This window comes from Alligator mississippiensis, chromosome 3, assembly GCF_030867095.1.
Source record: "Alligator mississippiensis isolate rAllMis1 chromosome 3, rAllMis1, whole genome shotgun sequence".
In the NCBI taxonomy this organism is placed as follows: Eukaryota; Metazoa; Chordata; order Crocodylia; family Alligatoridae; genus Alligator; species Alligator mississippiensis.
The window spans coordinates 152,931,608-152,955,722 of record NC_081826.1 but is presented as its reverse complement, the minus strand read 5'-3'; the positions used below and the strand labels follow the sequence as shown (position 1 = coordinate 152,955,722).

Here is a 24,115-nt window from a genome sequence, read left to right as displayed (position 1 = left end):
ACTGGAAGTTAGCCAGACATTTTCAAATCAGAAATGAAGTGCCTATTTTCAGCAGTACTAGGAATGAACCATGCAGTGGAGACTCCCAGCAGTAGCAGTGAGCATCCTACCCCCAGCCCCTGTATTGAGCCAGGCAGTGCCTTTTTAGAATATAAGCTTTATAACTGAGATCAACAAGAATAACATCTGATAGAGAAAGTCAGACTAAATGACATGATTTTCCCTTCAAATCAGAGGAAAAATCGCAAGTTCTTTCCTTGCATGAGTTTAAATTGTTTAGGTACCTCTGCTGTCCACAGGTGCAGCAGTTGCTTTGACTGACTCGTGTTTTTGTCTTTTTCTTTTTAGTGAGGAAGAGGAGACTTGCAGATCTGAATGGGCCTATTTTTCCCAAGTGCCGAAGCGGGGTGTAGCTTGTGGCTGTCCAGGCTGTGTGTGGCAGTTTGTGCTGTAGTGTGGAAATCAGAAGGCAAAGTGCCTGCACAAACTGTTTGTGGTGCCTCAGTTCTATTGCATCATTATGCACTAAAGATTTAAATTAACTAGTGATTGTAGTTGAAGATATTATCAAATATGACTAATGATGTTTTCTTTAGAATCAAAACCGTATCACTCCAGGCAAGTGGTCAGTTTTAAGCAGCCTCAGTTTAGTGTACATGGCAGGGCAAAAGTGACTGTTAATTAACTCATGACAATTTCTCAAAGTATTTCCTGTGTTGTGCTTCAGAGATATTTAGGATGTGCTTGCATGAGTAGAAAAAAATTACTACTCCCCCACACATGTTGTAGAAGTATTAAAAAAATACTTTATTTTTTCAAGTTGATCTCAAATTATAGAGAAACAGGCATTTTTGACAACCGTTGCTAGTATCCTAAAACACCCTTTGAATTCATGAACTTGTGTACTGCAATTAATTACCAACATTGGCTGAATTTATTATTTCAAACATGATTTCAAAAGCATCTCTATCTTTTTCATAAAATAATCCATGCCTTTTTACCCTGCTGAAAACAAAAGGAACATAAGGCCACGAATGTTTAAACAAGAGAGTCACAAAAACAGCATTAGTATCTTCCTTTTCTAACTATGGTTAAGCAAAACTGTTGCTGTAAGAGACGGGGAATGAAACCCTGCCTCTGTTGAAGCTGATGTGAGAATTTGCCTTGCTCCCTATGCCTGTTTGATAATGCCAAATGTGTGCACCTGGTGCTTCTGCTCGGAACATAATGGAGTCCTCACTCCCAGTTCTGGTTTTTGGCTGGGCAACCACTTCCCTAGCAGTTAACCTTAAAGGTGATGTTTCTTGCTAACATCTGAATAGATGAGACTCTGAACACTATGCCCTATTAAAGCAGTTAATACTTGAAAATAGCATGCATGTGAACCTGTATGATTCAGGGCACAATTAGAAAAGGGCTTTTGTATAGCAATAAAATCTACTGTCTGATCTTTAAGGGAAGACGTTCCAGTAGATGTATATGGTCTCTGATCATGCATTTGGATCCATGCACGTGGACCATTACATCCATGCAGACACCCACTGACTCTGGTAAGTCCCTGTACAACCAGGAGTGTCTGCTCATGCAGAACTGTTGCAGGATTGGGGCCTTAATCTGTATCATAAAGAACACATCCTGGCAGCCTGTTTCACTTAGTAACAAGCCTTCTGTATGCCTGGGCTAACAGCAGAGCTCTACAGTCCTTGTACTATCTATTCCAGTGAAACTTCCACCCGTTTCAATGGATTTTTTGTCGAGTATGGAGTATAGGGTTTAGCTCTGGTTCACAATGTTGCTGAATATCCTATTTTCAACCCGACTAGGAACTAAGAGTATGTTTGTTGCTCCTCAAATCAAAATAAATGTACTGTCAGTCACTTCAGGCTTCAGCAGTGTCTTTTGTAAACTAATGTGCAAAAGACTAAAGAAAATAATAAAGAGACATTAACGTAGGAGACAGAACCAAAATGACTGGCATTTAGTCTACACCCTGCTACCAGATATGGAACACTGCCTTGAAGACTTGAGCATAGGTTTTTTCTCAAAATAAGAATTAAAATAGCCTTTTTAAAAGTGATAACCGTGTCCTTTTCCATGCCAGAGCAGTATCTGAACTAATTTTACCTTTGAAACATGCTTCAGGAGACTCCAGACTGATCTGGAAAAGACAGACTCACAAAGGTGAGCCCTTGCTCACAAAGCAGTGCCATTGACTCTACTGGAAAAAACACAGGTGGGGTGCACCTCCTAACTGGTAAAGGAGATGCAGTCAAAGCAAAATCATGGTGAAATGCATCAGGTTATATACAAACAAAGCAGAAGAACAGTAGGGAATGAAGGTGAAGAGGTCAAACTTTTGTTCTAGTTGCTCTGGAGAAAAGGGTGAATCAAGACAGTGCCCCCCAGTACCTGGCAGGGTCCCAACTCTCCTGGCTGGAAACACTGAGATGCATGCAGCGGTATTATATAGAGCTACTGTAGTTTCCCTGAAGAGTTGCTGCATCTGTCCTTTGAATTGATTAAACTGTGATTGGATGTGTAAGGGAGCTGTCAGAGTGCTTTTTTTTGTCCATTTAATAAATGGGCAAGAGACCAGGACAAAGGGGTTGCTCACATGGGAGGATCTCTCAGTCACTTGCTTTTCACAAGGCCTCTCTTCAGCCACTGGGTCTCTGACCCACCCAATTCCGACCCACCCAATTCCAGAACAAACCAGGCCTTTCTCCTCTCCTGCTCTCTCCCGCAATTAATACTAAAACAATTGAGCCTTCTACTCCCCCTGCCTTGTACAGAGACCGGCCCTAAGCACCTCACGCCTCCTCTGCAGATCCTTCACATTAATCAACCCCATTAACTGACCACTCACAGCATGTACCTTGCTACACTGTGGCCAAGAATTTTGACCTACATCTCAGGGAGGTTTCTGGGCAGCAGGGGGCAGGATGGTATTGGGGTTTTAAGGTAGTAGCTCCAGTACTGGAAACTCTTGTCTGCTCCTTGTTAGCAGGTATCGGGCTGGGAATTAGCCATATCTCTGCTGTCATTTGTCCTCCAAGGGGTTAAAGGTTTTCTAGGCACCAACATAGAATCTTTGTACAACACTTCACAAAATAAATACTTTGGAAGTGCTAAGTCTTCTTTTTCATCCTTCCTATTTTAAAAGTTCAGCCCTAAAATAAAATTTACATGGTTTTACATTTAGCACTGAGAAGGGAATGCAGAAACGCCTCGGGTAGGATTCCAATACTTCCAGCAAGCTGAGATTTTTTTTTGTACTTGATGGATCTTTTTAAAAGGACACCTGAAACTACACGTGTGGTTTTGAATTCCCAAACCTGGCTACTGGCAGTGCTCTAAACGAGGACTGCAGAGTGATTGAGAGGGGTCTGCTACAAACGTGCCACTCTCTAGCACAGTAAGAAAAGGTTTGACAACGTAACTGATGTCATATGAGTGCAGGGGATAGCAGATGAGGAATGGGGGGAGGGAAGGGGATCTGCTCAAAAAACCTTTGGGAGCCCTTTTGATCATTTCATGGACACTGAACAAGATACCAAGCAATTCCTTTTAAAATACGAATTCTGAGGAAGGCTCCCAAAGTAGAAACCAAGACGTTTCAAAGACGTGCTTCACAAAAAGCAAACCACACTGAGTAGAACCCTGGAGCACTTAGTCATAGTAACAACATTATGAGTAAAATGACAGGCCTTAATTACAACTAGTGTCCAATCCTTCAGCTATCAGTTCCTATGCTCCTACCAGAGTGCTGTAAGGTGAAACAGTTAGCCCCTATTTGGAAATAAACCTGCTGTATCTGACAACAGGTCACTGCAGGAACCTGAGAAAAAATTATTTTATTTTTAAAAACAGTTGTTATAAAAAGCCAGTATTCGACCTTACCACTTAGTACAGAAAGTGGAGAGAAGTTTCAAAGAACATTTTCTTCATTAGTGCTCAATCTGCCAAAATATTAATAAAAACTGTTGAATTCCATTTTGTCAGATGCTTTAACAACCCTGGGTTGAGAGTCATTTCTGGGAGACTGGAAACAATCACATTTCAAATCTATGGCACTGGGTCTTTTCAAGGTTGTATGCTGTTTCTTCTAACGGTCATTAGTGAGAGCTGAGAGTCAAGCTAATATCCCACAGCCACTGCTGAGCTACTTAGTCAATGCCTGATAACTGCAGAAGCACTAGCTTGAGTTTGGAGAATAGAACAGAGCTGCTTATGTTCATGTGGAAAAATGGCCTTAACCACAGGCAGCCCACAGTCCCAGGAATAAATAAGTTGTTGTTTCCATCTGTCTTTGATTTCTTGCCAACACCAGTATACATGGTATGTGGGGAGGGAATGGGACACGCAGACATGCCTCGATTATGGGAAGGAGAATGTAGACCTTGCCTGCTCCTTTACATTTTTCATTTTCTCTGGTTGTAGGCAACCATTCATGGGATGTATCACATTGTAGGAGGCAGAAAAATGACCACTTCAAAAAAAAAAAAAAAAAAGTGGTATAGCACCATTGTTTGATATGATACTTTGCTAATTTATACTCAGGCAGGGGAGGGTATTATTGGTGCAACCTAGCCCAAGTATAGATTAGATTAGGGCTGAGATCTTTGGTGCCACCTGAGGCATCTGGATGCCCAATTGTGATTAAAATCACTGAAAATGGATATCTGACCCTAGGAGGTGCAGCACCTATGTGGAAGTGTAAACACCAACTACACTACAAAGGGAAACTCCACTGCACCAGAGATGCTGTTAGATGTATTCTACTGGTACCTGCTGCCGTCGGTCTGTACATTCACATTCTTCCTTGAGCACTGGGCTAGAAGACCGTGAAGCCAGCTGAAGCCCTTTCTCTTGACAAACAGAACAACAAGCTGTGAAGCCTTTCTCTCGACAGCTCAAGCATGTCAAGACAAGCTGCCGGCAGTGCTGGCTGGAGCAAAGTCTGTACTGGTCCCACAATGCCCCGCAGTACCTGCATGCTGGAGAGAAAAGAAGTATGCTTACAGGTCATGCTGCTTACAAGGCTGATCTGCACTGGATGGTGAGAAGGAGTAGGAAGGGACCTAAGCCTCTGAGTACAGAAGTACTAGGACTCTGAATAAGAATGTCCTGCTGAGAGGTAGAACTGGGCTGCAAGGCCTCCTCTCAGTGTTTCCTCTTCATCTCCTGCATTCCCATCATGCCTCAGTATGAGGTCTAGCCCATCCCAGGGAAATCTGGATTTTCTATTTAAAAATATTGGGTTGACCTGCCCCCCTGGGACGGCCTGTGCCCAGGGTCAGCACAGAGTAATCCTGCTGACTCAGGGCCAGTTACCCATATGAACTGGTAGGATTGTGAGAACAAGTTATGCATGTACTCTTAGCTAGCAAACTGCAAAGGACAGCATAAGCAGAGATAGCAGGGGCAGTCCATAAATAGCCCAGACCTTCAGTGTGCTCTCAACTCCTTGTAGTGCTCTGGCAAGAAAAGGAGTCCCTGTAAAATTCAGAGCAGGATTTTTTCTTTAATCAGCTTTCTACACAATCTTGCTGCACAGTGGGAAGCTAACCCTGCCCCACAACATTTCCCCTTTGGTTCTCTTCCAGAAATGGCCATCATTTCTCTGAAGGGAAAAGGAGTGGAGTGCCTCATTGCAATGGTGAAAGAATCATGCGGTGCCTCAGTTAGAAGGGCTGTGCTACACAAGGGCTTCATTCTAAGGAGATAATGGATTATAACAAGACTAAGGCAAGTAGTCTTTTTTGCCCAGTTAGACAACGACTGTTGGCTTTGGCATGCCAGAAACATTATCTTGTGACCTGCTCTATCACTCCCAATTGCAGACATCCTCCTGTGGTAGACCCCTGGCTCTGGTACCCTCTTGCAGATGACCTGGCCTTACTTGGCACTCCAACGTTACCCTGTATTCGCCTGCCAAGGCTTGTTCTTAACTTTTAACAATTTTGGGAGGCTTAGGTGCCTTCCTACTCCTTATCATTAAGCCACGTCTTATCTGGCCCAGTGAATAATAAGCTCAGTCTCTCTGCAGGGTTTCATTGCCTTCCCCAGTTCCCCCTCATCCCTTCACAAATGAAAAGCATCTCAGTGACAACTCCCACTACTATTTACAAACCACCTTAGGAAAATATTCCACATATTTTAACTGTCTTTATGCAATGTGATGTCTATAAACCAGTAGAAGACTACATCTTGAGACCAACATGCCCTCTGCTGAGCATCAGCAAGCACTCCACACTCTGAGAATCCACACACACTCCACAAACTAAGAGTTTTGTGGTGGCTAATGTGCTAGGACCCTTAGCCTGTGCACTGAAGTACTGAACCTACCTGAAATAACATCTTTGTTGGAAGAGAGAGCGTAACGTTCATCAAATACAAACAGCTTCCCCCTGTAGAACCCATCTGGAAATTCTTCCAAGTACTTGTGGATGCCGCCCTTTAGCTGGTAAACTGCTGTGCACATGGCCTGTTTTAAACGAATCAACAGAAATACTAAGCTAGGCCATAATAGCAGGATTGTGCCAGACAGCCTAATGCATGCAGTTCTCAGGAAGGGATGTTTTTGAATGCCCATCATGAGACCTCATGTATGTGCCACACACACAGACCACTTCCTCCCAGGTGCTGTTGCTGGCTGATACGGAGCCAAACGGCTGTTGCATTTCAGTTTAATGAGCAGTGTCTGAGGTATGTCACCATCTCTCTGCACAGATGCTAGCTGGATAGAAGTCTGCCCGGTCACACAGCAAATGCTATGGGGACCTGGTCCACCCTCTGCTCATGCTATCTGTAAACCAGCGTAGTTCTACTGATGTCAGTGGAGTTCCTCCCAACACACTGCATAAATGAGAATGAATTAAGCCTGGGCTGTCCAACTTCTGAGTGGCTGGGGACTGCATGCTGTTTGGATTGCATGCACCAGGAGCCAAGCAGACCCCATGGCTCCCCAAAGGCTTCAATGCCCTGCCCCCAGGGATGGGGAGCCCGGAGACCTCTGCAGCAGCAAGACTGGAGGAGAAGCAATGGCCAGGCGGGAGCCCATGAGTTGCAACTTAACTGCTTGTGGGCCACAAATTGGACAGCCCTAGATTAAGCCTTAAATTTCTGGAGGATTTACCTGTGCTGTCCTCCCATGGTAAGGCATGAGGAATTAAGGCTGGGAGGGGTTTGGAGGTAGGGATTGTCTAATGGGATGGGGGCTGGACTAGAAAACCTTGGTCTGATTCCCAGCTCTGCCTCTGATTTGATATGAAATCCCAAGCAAATCACTTACTGTGTCTTGTGCTTCATTTCCAATGTTTAAAGGGGGACTATAGCCCGTCCCTTTGAAACAGGGACAGAGACACACAGATTAGGCGGGGAATATCCAACCTCAACCCTGCCACTCCCAGAGCGCCTGCTCACCTTAGTCCGGAGGTAGGCAGAGCCCCTTTCACAGCGAATCCCTCCAGTGCAGTACATAAGTACTCGCTTGTTTTTAAACAGCTCTAGATTTTTGTCCACATAGTTGGGGAAATAGCTGAACTTCCTGATATCAGGAGCCAGGGAACCCTGGAAGCGTCCCTGGAACAAGAGGTGGCCATGTGAGCCGAAGTGTGAGAAAAAGGTGAAACACAGCAGTCCCCACATTGTCAGGTATACGTGTGAATTGAAGACGAAACTAGCTCTTTGGGCCTGACTCTCTGGCTCCCTGCAGTCATGTTGGCCAGATCCTCAAAAGCATTTAGGTGTCAAACTCGCATCATAATCAATAGCAGGTGCCTAAATAGCTTTAAAAATCTGGACTTAGGGTCTCCTTCACTTACCTACTCTACCCCAGCACAGCAATGGAAAGATGGTGGCTTGGTGCAAAATCCATCAGAGAGGATTCACTACCTCATTTTATACTTGCTCCTTAGCACAGATGAGAGCACTGTACTCCACCATCTCCAGGGCCAAACTTGGGTCTTCCTGGCATACATGAAATATGAATGGTTTTCTTCTACAGCTAAAGCTGTGGAGTCACCTTGTTGCTTCAGTTCTATTATACTGCTACTACTGTGGTGGGCTAGTCTGAGCAGTCAGCTGAGTAGGCCCCTCTGTTGCCAGGCAAGGCCTCTTCTGTTTTTGTTCTGGGGGTAATATTTTCTAATTAACTCTACTTCACAGATGCAAGGCGGAACAGCAAGCCCTGTCCCCACAGTTGTACCATGCTTCCAAGCACAAACAATGAGATGACTCTCCCCCTGCACTGATAAAGACATCACAGGAAGCCAATAAACACTTACTATTCTGCTTTCATAGAAGTTCCTACAATCCAGTAAAATGGTGTCACTTTGTGCTTGATTAGCCTGAGATAAATATTTTTCCACTTCTTTATGAAATTCCTGAGGTGACATATGGATTCCTAAAAGGGAAATGATACCTTGTGAAGAGCTGAGTGATATCTGAATGGTATAGCAAGGTAACTGATTCAGGTTTCACATTTAGATCATTCAAGCCCAGAGGTGATACACGTATATGACCAACTGCCCTAGGAAATAACTGGTATAGGATTTCAGCTAACCTCACCACAAGCACAATGGGCTGAATTTAGTTTTTAGTTAATTCCTTTGGCTTCAGCAGGTGACAAATGTGCCATGAGACAAAACAAAGCCCATCAGATAGGCAGCACTCCAAGAACAGGCTTACAGATATCGTGAGATTGATTTTCTGCTACTCTTCCCCCTTGAGCAGATGCTTACATCTTTAAAAACCAGGAACAAAACATCCCCCTTCTGATCTGGCAGACCCTTCTGTTCACTTTGGCCTGGTGAAGTGAATACCAGCCGGCTGGGAAATGTTTTGATTAAATGCTTACTGTGAGAATGTACTGCTCTCTGTGAAACTTCCATCAAAAAGAGCTTCTCAGCTTCAAGATGGGTTTTCTAGGCAGAGGTAGGTGGACAGGAAGGAGGGTCTGACCTATCCATACTTGGTGGCTAGGAAGTGAGCCTTGAACACAGGGGAACAAGATGTGAATCTCTGCTCTCATTCAAAGTATGGACTTGAATCTGAGTTCCCATCTCTGAGATAAGTGCCAGACGATTGGTTATTCTCTGAAGCAGATGCCCTTAACTTCTCTTATAGATTCATAGATGTTAGGGTCGGAAGGGACCTCAATAGATCATCGAGTCCGACCCCCTGCATAAGCAGGAAAGAGTGCTGGGTCTAGGTGACCCCAGCTAGATACTCATCTAACCTCCTCTTGAAGACCCCCAGGGTAGGGGAGAGCACCACCTCCCTTGGGAGCCCATTCCAGACCTTGGCCACTCGAACTGTGAAGAAGTTCTTCCTAATGTCCAATCTAAATCTGCTCTCTGCTAGCTTGTGGCCATTGTTTCTTGTAACCCCCGGGGGCGCCTTGGTGAATAAATACTCACCAATTCCCTTCTGTGCCCCCGTGATGAACTTATAGGCAGCCACAAGGTCGCCTCTCAACCTTCTCTTGCGGAAGCTGAAAAGGTCCAGTTTCTCTAGTCTCTCCTCGTAGGGCTTGGTCTGCAGGCCCTTGACCATACGAGTTGCCCTTCTCTGGACCCTCTCCAGGTTATCCGCCTCCCTCTTGCATTGCGGCGCCCAGAATTGCACGCAGTACTCCAACTGCGGTCTGACCAGCGCCCTATAGAGGGGAAGTATCACCTCCTTGGACCTATTCGTCATGCATCTGCTGATGCACGATAAAGTGCCATTGGCTTTTCTGATGGCTTCGTCACACTGCCGGCTCATGTTCATCTTGGAGTCCACTAGGACTCCAAGATCCCTTTCCACCTCTGTGCCACCCAGCAGGTCATTCCCTAGGCTGTAGGTGTGCTGGACATTTTTCCTCCCTAGGTGCAGCACTTTGCATTTCTCCTTGTTGAACTGCATCCTGTTGTTTTCTGCCCACTTGTCCAGCCTATCCAGGTCTGCCTGCAGCTGTTCCCTGCCCTTCGGCGTGTCCACTTCTCCCCATAGCTTTGTGTCATCTGCAAACTTGGACAGAGTACATTTCACTCCCTCGTCCAAGTCGCTGATGAAGACATTAAAGAGTATCGGTCCAAGGACCGAGCCCTGCGGGACCCCACTGCCCACACCCTTCCAGGTTGAGACCGACCCATCTACCACGACTCTTTGGGTGTGACCCTCTAGCCAATTTGCCACCCACCGGACTGTGCAGTCATCCAAGTCACAGCCTCTTAACTTGTTCACCAGTATGGGGTGGGATACCATATCGAAGGCCTTCCTGAAGTCTAAGTATACGACATCCACCCCTCCTCCTGTGTCCAGGCGTTTCGTAACCTGGTCATAGAAAGAGACTAGGTTGGTCAGGCACGATCTGCCCGCCACAAACCCGTGCTGGTTTCCCCTCAGCATAATCTGCCCTGCTGGGCTCTCACAAATGTGAGCCTTGATAATTTTTTCAAAGACTTTACCAAGGATGGAGGTGAGACTGACTGGCCTATAGTTGCCCGGGTCCTCCTTCCTCCCCTTTTTGAAAATGGGGACCACGTTAGCCCTTTTCCAGTCCTCCGGGACTTGGCCCGTGCGCCACGAGCGTTCGAATATTCCCGCCAGTGGCTCTGCAATGATGTCGGCCAGTGCCTTCAGCACCCTTCTCTTGTGGAAGCTGTTCTACTTAGTACATATATTTAAATAGCCAATGGCACACGAACTTGAATCCTCGGTCTCCCACATCCTTAGCAAGCACCCTGATCTCTGAGCTAGAGAGTCAGTCACTTTGGCTGCATTATCTGCATAAAAAGGAACACTTTGAATAAGCCTCTGTTTTAAACAAAGACATCTCACAGGTATCTCACCCAATGTTTCCCCTACAGAACCTGAAAGATTTCAAAAACTACTCAAATTAAGTACTTTTAACAACCTGGGTCCTAGTGTCTGGTAAGTACTAAGAATAAGCTGCAAAACTCAGATTTCTTTTTGGCTGTACAGAGCAAAGAACCAGATAGTTTGCAATGTGCATGTGGACCTCTAGCACTTCACATGGGCTCCTGGCTGCAGCTGGGAAACCTTACCCAATGAAACATACTAGGGAAAAGTAATCCCCCTACTATGTAAGGTAGGAGACCAGGCAGTCAATCCTCCTCTTCCATGCTGACTGCTCCTAATGCTTTTTACTTCTCAAAACTTGCACATTTAGTCAAGCCTGTTTTACAAGTAACAGAGGTTGCCCAAGGTCATATTAGGCACGCCTAACATTTGAACCCTACACTTTCTCCTCCAGCCTCTTTTAACTGGCACCAGTATTAAGGTTCACTTGCTTTTGAGAACTGGCAAGGCTGTTACCTTAAGATGCTGCTTAAATTATTATTGACTGGGATGAATGAAATGTACAGCTCCATTTCAAATTGCCAAAGCAATAAAATCCTGTGCAAATGAGATCCAAAAAGATCCCACGCAGAGAATTATTCCCACTGCTGACCTGGAGCAGTCTGGGACATTTCTAACAATGTAATTAATACTGTAGTTTTGATCTGCTTGCTAGGCAGAAGGGAGTGTCTGGGCAAGTGCTTTCATCTCATTTGCCTCGCAGTTCTGTCCTCATGCCTGCTGAAGATAAGTTTCCATAAATCTGACATACCAGTTTCTTTGTAGGAGACTTTGTTTGGATCAATGCCCATGGGTACAATCTCTTCAAACACATCTACTCGAAGGCCTGGGAAACAGTGTGCTCCTCCTGCACTGCTCTGGGACATTAAAAACAGGAACACATCACAAAAAGGTATTGGCTATCCAGTTAAAAATGTGGCAGAGGAAGGCAGGATACTTAAGACTTCATGATGTTCTGAGTTTCTGCATGTAAAGACAAGTCACTTTTGAGGAATGGATGGTACAGGGGATGGGTATTAGCCACCCTTAGTAATGTGTGCAGGGTGGTTCCAATCTAGTTCCCAGTGGACAGATACCAATATCCAAATAACTCCTAAAGAGGTGGCCAGGCATTATCCGGTGTTGACACAGGGCCTCAACACAGAGGCCGAGGGCTGAATGGGCCACAGAAAACGCACCAGCTGATCCACAGGCTAACTTGTCTCTATGGTTTCCTTAAAAAATTATCAGCTTTCCTGACCTCCTCTGAGTTTGTTTTCAACTTTTATGTTTAGAACTAAAGATTAAAGCACTGACCAGAACCACAGCTACAAGATTAAATCAGCATTAATCTTTCTTAAGAGCTTTCAGTTTAACGATTCTTGATCTATCTAATTTGCTTACTTATAGTAGACATTTCTTTACGGTAAATAAGAAAATAATAACCAAGGTGGAGGAGAAGGAACAGGAGGAAAAAGAGGAGGAGGAAGAGAAGGAGAAAGCAGAGGAAGTCAAGGAGGAGGAAGACGAAGACAAAGACAACAACAAAGACTATGACAACTTTGCTTCTCCTCAAAGCAACTGTTCCCTAAACCATACTGCAGGAGATAGGCTCCTTGGAATTTTTAATGTAGTAGAGAGAAGCTACCCAGAAGGAAGAATGGTGTGTGCATATATTTCTAAAAGCAAATCTTAAGGCGAACAAGTATTTCATAGAATAGAGAAGTAGGGCTGGAAAGAACTCCTCCTAAAGGTAGTCTAGTCCAACCCCTGCCTAAGGCAGGATCATACCTATCCAAACCATCCCATATAAACCATAATCTAAACTCTACATAAGACTACCGTCAACCCTGAAACAACACAGACCTATACCTTACACTGCCACAGGTAAAGCAGAGGATTGATATCAGCCAATGTCCTGCTTCTGTGAAATGTTGTCAACATATGCTCAAGAGTTCTCAGGTAGAGGCCCACGCTACCGGCTACAAAGGAAAGCAAACCCCCCACAGTCCGTACCAATCTGACCATGGGGTAAAATTCCTTCCTGAGCCCAAATACGATGATTGGTCTGACCCCGAGTGGTGGGGCAAGGCCTTCTAGCCAGGAACTTTGGTCCCAGCAGAAGCATTGGTACATCCCAGTCAAAGTCCCCAGCCTTTGCTGTAGCCAACATCCAATGCCTCCAAGGAAGGCTTTAAACCACCCTGATACATGTAGCAAAAAGAAGATGGGGAGAAGGGCACTGGGGGGGGGGGGGGGGGGGGGTAACCAGCAAAGCCCAGAAGCATGGAAAATACCCATAGTAAAACAACCCTGACCAGTGGCTGTCCAACCTCTTCTTGAACACCTTCAGTGATGGAGTCCATAACTTCCCTAGGCAATCTACAAATAGTGTATGCAAATAACTTCTTTTACCTTGAAATCCTCTCTACACAAAATGTTTTTGAACAGAGGATGGGAAAGCACTGCTTCTATATAAAGACATGTAGCTGCTTTGCTTCCGCCAACTGTCCCATTAATTCCTTCTGAAGCAATCCGCACCTGGAAAACAAGGAAAACCAGATTTCAGAAAATATTGCAAACCAGTATTACACTTTTCAGATAATAGTACAAACTAATCAACATGCAAATAAAAAACGGGGTCCCCTGACAATGCAAGAAATATTGTAGAACTATAATCAGAAAAAGGGAAAGTCAGAGGGAAGCGGTAGCTGGTGTTGCAGGAGAAATGATTACAGTAAAAGAGAAACCACAAAATGAGATTAAATGTTCAGTTCTTACTTTTACTCCAAGAGATACTGAATCATAAAAACTTGTGCAAGTGGAGAAATAATTACTAGGAATGGACCAAATCCTGTGGTAACTACTCAGGCAAACTTCCAGTGACAGGTCCAATAACTACAGTAGCTAGGAGTAAGTGAAAGTGTAGGTGTTGCAATTCAATTCAGCTCTGATGCATGAATTCCAGAACACTGAAGTGAAGAAAACCTGAAGTTCACAGAACTGATAGAAGCAGTTGTGATTAGATCAGTAATTCTCAACCAGATGCTGCAGCACCCTGCAGTGCCTCAAGGTCCTTTCAAAGGTGCCACACAATGTTAACTCTGGGTGCATCTACACCTGCACCCAACTGTGCAGTTGTTACTGAGCAGTCATCTTAGTACTTGTTTAACCACCATTACTGCGCAGTCCCGGCAATGCACGGGTCATTTTCGACCCTACTGTGCAGTAGCACGAACTGCTATACAGTAGCCTTGGCATCACGGTTCGTGCCTGCCAATGACAGTCTCTCGTATAGGTGCACCCACTGTTATGTATTCAAACGTGATTCACAAGATAAACTGAGAGATTTCAAATAGGAATCCTCAGTATTCTGACCTGTTGTGATCTCTCTCAGCTCTATGCAACAGAAGAATTGCTCTATTATTTTTCTGTAGTCAGAAATAAGTGAAAACTAAGAGCTGGTATTTTCCAAGAGGTGTCTTGACTCTATCCAGGAGTGCCTTGAGCCTAAAAAGGCAAGGTTCTTTAGGTAGATATGATATTTTATTAGACCAACTGAGTAGTTGCAAAAAAGTTCTTTGCAAACTTTCAGGTACAATCACCCTTCTTCAGGCATAGGAAGTCTCTGCTGTTCTGAGCCTAAAAACTTTGAGAACCACTGGATTAGATCAAGGAAGTGGCAAAAAAAATACAAAGATGAAAAGGCATATGTAATACAACTTTTGGAAGAAAGAACTTGGAAACTACCAGATAACAAATGAGCAAAGAGGAATTTAATGTGTCAGGACATATCATTGTGGTATCTAAGAGCTGCATAACAGCAGAGAAAAGAGCTGCTTTGTCTCATGTTCCTACTGGACAAAAGAGCAGAACTTTTGATTCATTTTGTTTTAAACAACACTGGTTATGGGAACACTTGACACAAGAGCCTATTATTGAGCTTGGAATAGTGTGTGCAGAACTACAAAAAGGGCAACAACAATTTTACATGAATTGGGGAAAAGTCAGGGCTGAGATTGAAATGAAAGGACACAGACCATCAAATATAAGTATCAAGGGATGTGAACATAGTCTATGAGTTAATTTCAGTGCAGCTAGAGTATAAATAGCTAAAAAATAATATTTAGTGGTCTAAGATTGCTGTAAAGGGACAAAAGCCTGAAGATAGAGAAAGAATAGTTTTGGATAGCATTAGAAAAAAAAAAGGCTTTAGGACAGTGGTCAGCAACTTTTTCAGGCTGCAGGCTAAAATGATCCAGCTCAGTCACAGGTGGGTGGGTACTAGGATTCACTGCTCCCACCATCAACACATCTTCCCACTGCAGGCACTTGGTTCTGCTACAGCACAAGGGAAGCTCCCACCACTGCTGCTTCTTCCTGTCACATCATGGGACTACCCACAACTACTGCCACTTCTCTCCACCACAGCTTGAAAGCCACCACACTGAATGCTGCCAGAGCCCTGCTGCCAAATGCCAACAAAACCCCATGTCCATGGGTTGGATCCAATGGTTCCATGGGCCAGATCTGGCTCACAGGCTGCAGGTTGCTGACACCAGCTCTAGGTGATATGAAGAAGCAGAAGAGGCTATCGGTAGGACACCTGCACTGCAGAAGCTTGGAACATGCAAGACACCATTCACAAGTGTTGACAGAACAAAACAGAGATCAATCCTGCAAAAGGCACAAAGTCTAGGTAGAAGAATAGTGCCCTTATTTTTAGCCTAAAAGCTGAGCCGTGACAATGAGGCAAGTAATAAACCATCCTACTCCTGTATTTTCAGGTTAGCTATTCTGCTGTCTTCCTTACATGCAACAGGACAAAGCACAACCGGGCCATCTGTAAGGTACATTGTTCCCGTACTGGGTTGTTACTCCCTCGTCCAGGCCCAGAAGCCAGCCTTCCCTCTTTCCCACCTCAAACTAAACGGAATAATAAAACATCAACAGAACCCCACCCCCACTTGCCTCTCTTATCCAAGTCAAGGGCTCAGACTCTCTCAGTGGACATGTCCACACATGCAATTAATGTGACTGAATACACTCCAGCTCAATCTGAGACAGAATAAACTAATCCTGATGTTACCATCTATCCATGCTTTTAAGTGCAATAATTTACTTTGCTGCAGGATACCACATGTATCTAACATGATTATCCACCAGTGCAGTAAATTAGTCCAATGCACCTTAATTGCTGTGCATATGTAGGCAGTGATGCTTTACTGCACAGGAAATTAGTCTACAGCGCAGTAAAGTGTCTCCTGTAGATATGCCCAGTGCTGCCTTTCTTCTCAGCTTCCTTCCCTCTCCAGCATCATCTCTCTGGGAGCTTTTAACTTCCCCCGGGGCCAACCAATCAACCCCATCAGCTGGCCCAGAGCTTTTAAGCAGGCAAGCTATTACCCTCTAACCCCCTGCAGCTGGGCTCCAGCCTCTGAGCCATGCACCTTGTTACAGTTCCTCACAAAGCAGAGGAAGCTATCTGAAGAGACAGAAACTACTTACCTTGCCAGTGATATGCAAGTGTTGGCACAGAGCCTTCTGCCAAATGCAAAGCCTCTCTGGGTCTTTCACTTCGCAGTAGCAGTAATATAACAGCACCTCTCCCATGTCACTGCCAAGGGAACCATAAAGAACAAATTGGGATTGGATTTTAGACTCAATGGCAAGAAAAAAGTTGCAGTTGATACTGCTACCAGGGCCTGATACCAAATTAATTAATTTTCTCCATGGCTATTGTGCTGTGAGTCACTGGGTGCCTTTTTCATTTACTTCAAGTAGAAGTGGACATAAATCGGAATTTGTGCAGCTTATCATGTACCCCTGCATTTTATTTATCCTACCCCTGGGAATGCTGAAATGGCTTAACTAGCCCTGCATGTTATGTCCATGCCTGTGCTTTATAACTTATTCCCATTCAGGAAATAAATTTCTTTAAACACATCCCACACTGGAACTTTTGTTTGCCAAAGATATCAGAGATCTGCTAAGGACTAATGTTATGGCAAACTTGAAGCAAACCCATTTGAACTGCCCAGATTAAAAGAACATTAACTTTTTAGGGGCAAGAGGGGCCCAATTTCTGAGTAGCTCCACCTGAACTCTTACACACAAAGGACAGTGTCACCATGACAGGGAATGGGCCCTGAGCATATTCAGCACATCTGTTCCTACACACAGGCATCATACCTGGAAATAAGCCAGTGAAGATGATTCAGGCTTATTCTCAGCAGTCACTCTAAAGTACACTGGAGCCCAAGGGCTTGAGAGAAGTTGCAGAAGAATGCCATGAAGTGGCCTCATTAGTACATTTCTAGGTTCAGAGCACAAAAGGTGCTTGGGGCCCCCCCAGCCAGGAAACACTGCTGCTGTGGTGCAAAAATGTCCTAAGTAAGATTTTCTTACATCTCCTTATTAATGTGAAAAGTACCACTAAACTACATGCCAGAGAGCCTGCTGTCATTGTTTTCTTTGGTATGTGCCCTGTTATGAGAATGTGGGTCACACTCATGTGGACTCTCTTTGACTTGATGGGAAATATACAGATATGGGACCAGATCCCCCCTCCCCACCACTGCCTCACATCTATGCAAGCTGGACATATATGCTCACAGATCAGAATTGTAATGTTGTCCTTGTCCTTTGTACTGGGGTGAGTGATTGCACACAGTGTACAAAGTTAAACAGGAATGAGTCCAGGTGATTTTGAGTAACTATACAGAGAGAATCTGAACATATTGAGGAGAGAAAGTTTGTATGTTCATAAAAGTTACACCAGTGTAACAAAAACCTGTTTTTTAATGGCTGGAGTTCAACTGATGCAACATGCTCAAAGTGGCGGATGTCTGGCTCACAGTGAGTAACACAATTTTTATATCGCTGAGGCAATGTCTTACCTTGTTAGTTCATCAAAGCTAATGTGGCTTGTGTCTGGGAGCCTAACAGATATCTCAGGGCTGTTACAAGTGGGACCATTTAGCCTAATGGCCTTGTCCACAGAAGCTGGGTTACTTGAGGTGCTAGCTTCAGCAGCCAACTGCTTTAAAATCAAACCTGTTTGTTGCCTGATGTCACTGACATGCTGCGTAGCTATGTGCCTGTGAATGCTGGAGAGGTCTTTGAACATTTGCCTGCAGCATTTCCACCATGCTCCCTCCCCGCAGATGGTCGAAGGGCAGTTAGCTGTGGCTGGCACTTCCTTCATTTTAACAAAGAGGGCAAATGCCTGCAAATCATAACATTCCATCCGTCAGACTTGTGATTCTGTGAAACAATCTCTCATGACGCAAAACTAGATGAAAGACAAAGCTTGGTGACTGATAATCTATCTGGTGCTTTAACTAGGCTTCACAGTTACTAGGTATGTTTGGTTAAGTAATTACCTTCAGTTCTCCTCAGAGTCCTCACTTTTGATGATGCTTTTAATCTAACCTAATAAGGATCTGAGTCTCCTTGGAAACAGGTCCTATGATAACATGGAGACTGGGGGAGCTCAGGATTTCGTTTTGGGAACACTGACAGGGTTAGGCCCAAAGCCACTAGAGAAACAAAAGAAGCATTTCCCATGCTTTTCCCCTTCTTCTGCTTGCCTCAAACAATCATGCCATTTCCAACCTTTACTCACAAGACAAAGCATCAGAATGATATTCCCTGTACTCTGATGCTTCTGGCTAATGCTAATATATAATAGGTGGATATAAAAATCAGCAACAGCTTTGCAGTTCTAGCTCCACTCAGTCACTTTGGGGGCAACTGAGATTCGTACTTTAATTAGAACCCTGCTCTCACAGATGAACCTCCCTTGTGCCTTCTGGGATCCTCGATAGTGCCACAGTCTTCAAATGCCCCTAAAACATCTTGCATGCCCACTATTCCCCCAGCTGATGCCTGGACAAATGCAGCTGCCTACAGCTGAGGCTCATGTGGCTGCATATACAACTCTATTGCCAAGATATTCATGGATATCTTCCTGGTACCTGGTTCTCATCCTAATGTATACCTTTCCCTCAGGAACCATTAAAATTGGCTGAACCCAGACAGCAAAGGAAACATATTTTCTTTCTCTATTTTTACTGCACCTCTCTGCCTCACCACAAGGCTGGACCCCACAGACCCTCAGACATTTCAGCAGGATGGCAGCTAAGTGGGACAAATAGTAAACAGAGGGAAGGAGGGAAAAAGGGGAACAGGTTCACGAGAGGGGCTGATATTCAGGGGAAATGAAGGGAAAACTAGATATTATACTTCAGGGGATTTGACCCCTTTGCCTTTTATTATGTGGAATCATGTCATACATTGCTGTTTTGGGGAAATATACACATAGATATGTCCACGATACCATAACATTCATATTACTTCTATTGCCTTGTGAGTATGAATGAAAGTAGCAGATAGTGTCAAAATACTTTGCAATATATTAAAAAACCCCCACCTAAGAACATGTAAAAGTTCCCATGTAGCTTAAAATTAGGGGTGCCCTGATAAAGATTTTCTTGGCTGATACCAATGGCTGATTATTGATGAGGCGTATCGGCCGATACCAATCCAACAGCCGATTTACAGGAATGCAACCAGCAGCTTGGAGAGCAGCATCCGGTAGGAAGGTCTGCCAGGGTGGAAGAGGCATGGGGGACACAGATCGAAGCCTCCATGGTGAGGCAGGGGCAAGGGCATGATCTGCCCAGCCAGGGCGTGAATGTGACCCCACCAGGAGTGGGATGGAGCTGCAGGTGGCTCATCCGAGGGGCACAGGACAGCTCCCGCTGATGCACACACCCCTGAGGGATGCATGTGCGCCCCCCCCCACACTGGAATTGCGTGCGGGGCAAGGGTGAGCTGCCCACTGTGGGCTCAGGGCCAGGGGCTGCGCTGGCCTCTTCCCAACGGAGAGGCTGGGGCTGCACTCGGGGCAGGAGAGGGCAGGGTGAGTAGCAGTGGTACTGGGAGGGGTGGCTACAGCCACCCCAAAATTCCCCATAGCCAGCCCGTAGCCCCCCTCCCAGTGCCACTGCCATCCGCCCCACCCCGCACTTGCTTGGAGTGCAGCCCCAGCCCAGCCCCACCACCAGGAAGAGGCTGGTGCAGCCCCTGACCCCAAGCCCGCAATGGGCAGCTCGCCCTCATGCTGTGCACAAACCAGGGGGGCACATGCCCCCCATGCCTTGCTCAGGGGTGTGCACAGCGGCAGGGAACCACCCCCCACCCCATGCGCCCTCCAGATGAGCTTCCCATGGCTCTGTCCCACTCCCAGTGGAGTTGCACTCACCGCCCTGGCTGCGCAGCACCTGCCCCTGTCCTACTCCCTGCCTCACCATGGGGGCCTCAATCTGCACACCCCCTTTCTCCCCTGATGCCCCTTCGCCCACAGACTTACAGCCAGACACTGATCTCCAAGCTGCTGGGCTGCATTCCCGGCTGTGTGCATGCCACAGCTGCATGCATGCATGCACGCAGCATTTATCCCTGATATTATTGGCCAAAAAAAGCCGATTACCAATTATGTTAATTTTCCTGTTATCTGTGCTGATTCGAAATGCGACTGATATATGGGTGCACCTCTACTTAAAACTGTAATAACCTTCATTTACCCCAGGCAGCAATCCATATTGAAATGGAAGTTCACACTCAAATCACTGCTGAAGAATTAACCACCTGCTGTTCTTTGCATCTCTGTTAAGTCTGAACAAATGCTGTAACTGATCAATGCAACATGTGGGGTATAGCAGCAGATACCTGGCCCCACTGCAATGAGGTTAAGTGCAAGTAGGAGACAGCAGGGAAGGCTACAGAGCAGGAAACTGCTGAGGGGAAAGACAGCTGTGCACAGCTGCATTCTGCCTGATTCCTTGTGCTGCCCTGAATCGAGTCTGACCTTCAACTGGATCTGGTGTGGGAGCCATAGGCTGACAATCCCTGCTCTAGGCTTGAAACTTAGTTTTGAATTTGTATTTACATCTTTTTTGCAATAGGAAGTTATTATCCTGCAGTACCAATTTAATGCAGTGAAGTCTCTTCTTCAGATATCAGCAAAGTCCTCAAATATATATCACCATATTTCAATCCCACACTGTTGAGCAAAGCACTTAAAGTTAAGTCTGTGGTTAAGTACTGCACAGAGCAGGGGGCTAAACTAGCTGACCGCTAAAGCCCTTTTCCGTCTTATTTATCTATGATTTCAGGTGCTTTGCTGAGTCATGGCTTCACATCATGTCAGTCCTTTAAAGTAAATAAATGGTGATGACACTGCTGACTCCTTTAGTTTAAATCAGGGCTCCTGAACTAGCAGCCCACAAGGAGTTAATTTATGGACTCATTCTCTCTCCCCTCCCACAACTTGGTTGCCCATGCCCTTTTCACTCTAGGCGGCAGCAGCAGCAGGGGCTTAGGACTAGTATTCACTGCCTAACCCAGCCTCTGGGAGCAGGGCAGGGCAGCACAAAATGGCACAGCCCATGGTGCCAGGGAAGCCAGCAGCCCCAGGAACATCTGTGCAGCATGATGCCACTAAGGAGCCTGCAAAAAGCTGCAGGTGAGGCTGGGCACCTGCTTCTGTGCATGCAGTGCAGTGGGGTGAATGAGTACCTGTCCGTGTGCTCAGTGCAATGGGATTGGGAAGCACTTACCCACCTGGAAAACAGTACAACAGGGTAAAGAAATCACCTGTCCTCACTCACAGTGCAGTGGGCTGGGGGAGCACCCACCTGTGTGTGCAAGGTGCAGTCTGAGGGGGCCCATGGCCTCTGCTAGTGCAGCCCCCACTGACTCATCCCATGGGGCATACAGTCCCCAGCTGCTTAGAAGTTGGACAGCTCTGATTTAAATAATGTGATGACAACAAATTAATTTACAGCCAAATACAATAACAAGAAGTAAGGCAATTGGTATGAACAAAATGGTGATTCTATGAATTTAGTCACTCAAACTAATGAAGGAATATTGTTCTGTGCTACATAAAATGAACATATGTAATAAAGTGAGAGAAAACATACCTTCTTCTTTGCAAATGCATACTTCTTTCTCACACTGGCATCTAATTCCACTTTCAGCCTAGGTTTGGATGTGAGAGGAACAGATTCTTTCAGATCCAGCTCTGGAAATTTTAATACACAAGACTCCACTTCATCTTCTCCAGCCAGCAGCTCCGAGGAGGAAATCATTGCTACAGCACCAGAGCTAGGCATAAGTTTCCTAAAGAAAAAAGGTGCAAACAACGTTTTAGTATGTACACTAAGTAACATTATTTCAGTTTCACACATACATTTAAAAGAAAAGAAACTCATTGTTAAAAAATATTTCTCTGCAGTCTTTTACTGTCACTGTCTTACAACAGCAAAAGAGTGAGCAAGCTGCAAGTTCTATCCTATTATTAGGACAACATTTTAAGAATATACAACAAATTTCAAGGAAGAAGTAATCAAAGATCTGTCCTAAGATCCCCAGCATCAAATAACTGAGAGCAGAAATATCAGACTAAGTAGTGAACAGGAGACTTGTGCAGTCCCCTCCACACTTTAATTTTGCCAGATGGCTTTAAACCTAAACAATAACTATTTTTTAAAAATCCTGGCCAGTTTACAACTGTGTGATGGATCAGTGGGTCAACTATTGCACAGGGGATTAGAGTTTGATGCTAGAAGGTACAGTTCTTCCTCCCTATAGGCCTCCTGTTCCCTCTGCTCTCATTTGCAGGAAGCTAATTCTGCTGAGTTTGGCTACTGAAGGAAGCATGTCTAACCCCACACCCTTCATCCTGGAAATGCTTTGGTTGAGGAACTATTTACAATTCACAACCTTTTTGCAACCATTTTTTCCTAACAAAACAGCAGCTGCAAGGCATTTATCCCAGTGGTGAAACTATCAATACAAGTCAACCAAACCCACAAGATGCAGCAATGAACTAGGCAGATAGATGTTGCATCTGGAACACTGGCTCTCAAACAGAGGGGCAGCATCCCCCTGGAGGACCATGAGAACATTTCAGAGGGTCTGCCTGGCCCAGTCCCCCTGGGCTGAGGCAAGTCCCAAGGAAGGGGTGGGAGTGGGCTTGCCCCACCATCTCCATCTTCTGGGTGGTGGCTGTGGGCAGGCAAGTGAGGCTCTGTACTGCTGCTGCTCAGTTGAGTGGCCACCAAGTCCCACTCTCTGCATCCAGGTATAGGTGAGGCAAGCCATGGAGGTTTTATAGCATGCTGGGGGAATGGGGTGAAGAAAAACGTTAAGAACTCTTAACCAGGACATGGTTCTGGGTGTGTCTGGTGTTCTCTCTCTCTTATTGTGAAACTTTTTCAGAAGGACCCCCACAGCCTGAACCTCCACCAGGCAGGTAGCAGTTCAGTGGCACAGCAGATTTCCAGAAAATGCAAACTACGTACCAGGTGTTCGCAGCGAGGGCCACGTAAAGCAAACAGGTTAGGAGATGGTTTTAAACAGGCAAGTCTGTTGTCAGCGCAGAAGACAATGGGTACCTCCCTGAGCCGAGTCACTGCAGATACCCCATCTCCACTGAGTGTGTCCCCCCTTGCTATCCTGCAATAGGTCCTCTGGCGTCTCAGGGGCTGCTGTACATTCAAATGAAAGCTGGATAGAAACCAGCTACAGATATCACCCATTTTCAAGAACTTTTTTGCTGGTTGGTTCTTTTTGTAGCCAGGGGCATTTTTATGGTGGGACAATTACTTTACACTTGCAGCTGGTCTAAACTTATTGTGCAACTGACCAGTGAATCGCAGAGCATACAGAGCGTGTAGCCAGGGCCTGGGCCAAAGGCCTGGCCCGAGGCGCAGGGCTGCAGGCCTGTCTCTCATCTGCACCCCTGGCAGCCCTCGGCGCCGCCAACTGCCTCCCGGCCCGAGGCAGCCTCGGCCGCAGCGCAGAACTTGCCCCGCGGAGACGTGGTGGAGGAGGCCGGGCCCGAGCCCGAGCCCGGCCCCGGCCGGCCCTCCGGAGAGACCGAAGCATTGGCTTCGACCAAATGCCGAAGGCCGCGGGGAGGCACCGCCGCGAGTGCCGCGGCCGGGCCGGGCGCACTTTAGTCCACGGAGACATAAGCCTCGAGGGGAGGGGAGGGGAGGGGAGGGGCTGGGCCTCCCAGGAGAAGGTGGCTTTTACTCGGACGCCGACTCAGGCTGCCGGCTCACGGCGACCGCAGCACTTACTAAACTCTTAGTCCGGGCCGAGATATCCCGCGGGTCTCGCGTGCCCACGTCATGTAGCGCCTGAGCCACTTCCGGGCTGGGTAGAGGACGGCGGAAGCTACTGCGGAGCC

The 24,115-nt window shown here is 45.9% G+C and overlaps 2 protein-coding genes across 9 annotated transcripts in view; one reads left to right on the top strand and one right to left on the bottom strand.

The window, feature by feature from the left end:
• TMOD1 (tropomodulin 1) overlaps positions 1–1,877 on the top strand; it is a 94,136-nt gene extending 92,259 nt beyond the window's left edge. For all 5 annotated transcript variants that reach the window (XM_014596158.3, XM_014596162.3, XM_019490701.2 and 2 more), the window contains one exon: positions 349–1,877. In XM_014596158.3, coding sequence (XP_014451644.1) covers positions 349–413 — 65 coding nt within the window. In that variant the 3' untranslated portion in view covers positions 414–1,877. The remainder of the gene's footprint in view (positions 1–348) is intronic.
• TSTD2 (thiosulfate sulfurtransferase like domain containing 2) lies at positions 784–24,115 on the bottom strand. Of its 4 annotated transcripts, none has more exons than XM_019490698.2 (11): positions 24,006–24,115; positions 21,840–22,038; positions 17,748–18,076; positions 16,357–16,465; positions 13,264–13,389; positions 11,621–11,726; positions 8,289–8,407; positions 7,426–7,584; positions 6,349–6,487; positions 4,789–4,997; positions 784–4,489 (listed from the first exon to the last, which is right to left on the bottom strand). In XM_019490698.2, exons 2-11 carry the CDS (start codon positions 22,029–22,031, stop codon positions 4,253–4,255), a joined length of 1,725 nt encoding a protein of 574 aa, XP_019346243.1. In that variant the 5' UTR covers positions 22,032–22,038; positions 24,006–24,115; the 3' UTR covers positions 784–4,252. The 4 variants fall into 4 exon arrangements, with proteins under 4 accessions (XP_019346243.1, XP_006266779.3, XP_019346245.1 ...); XM_006266717.4 differs by lacking the exon at positions 24,006–24,115 and adding an exon at positions 23,223–23,956; XM_019490700.2 differs by lacking the exon at positions 17,748–18,076 and having other exon boundaries at positions 24,006–24,113.

Bases quoted from the DNA above. Each gene is read 5' to 3' on its own strand.
- TSTD2 (XM_019490698.2), bottom strand. From the start codon at position 22,031: ATGCCTAGCTCTGGTGCTGTAGCAATGATTTCCTCCTCGGAGCTGCTG. The intron at 16,466-17,747 runs GTAAGACATTGC...TTCCCTTGGCAG, and splicing joins AGCTTTGATGAACTAACAAG to TGACATGGGAGAGGTGCTGT. The intron at 11,727-13,263 runs GTAAAAGAAGTT...TTAATGTCCCAG, and splicing joins TGTGTAGAGAGGATTTCAAG to AGCAGTGCAGGAGGAGCACA.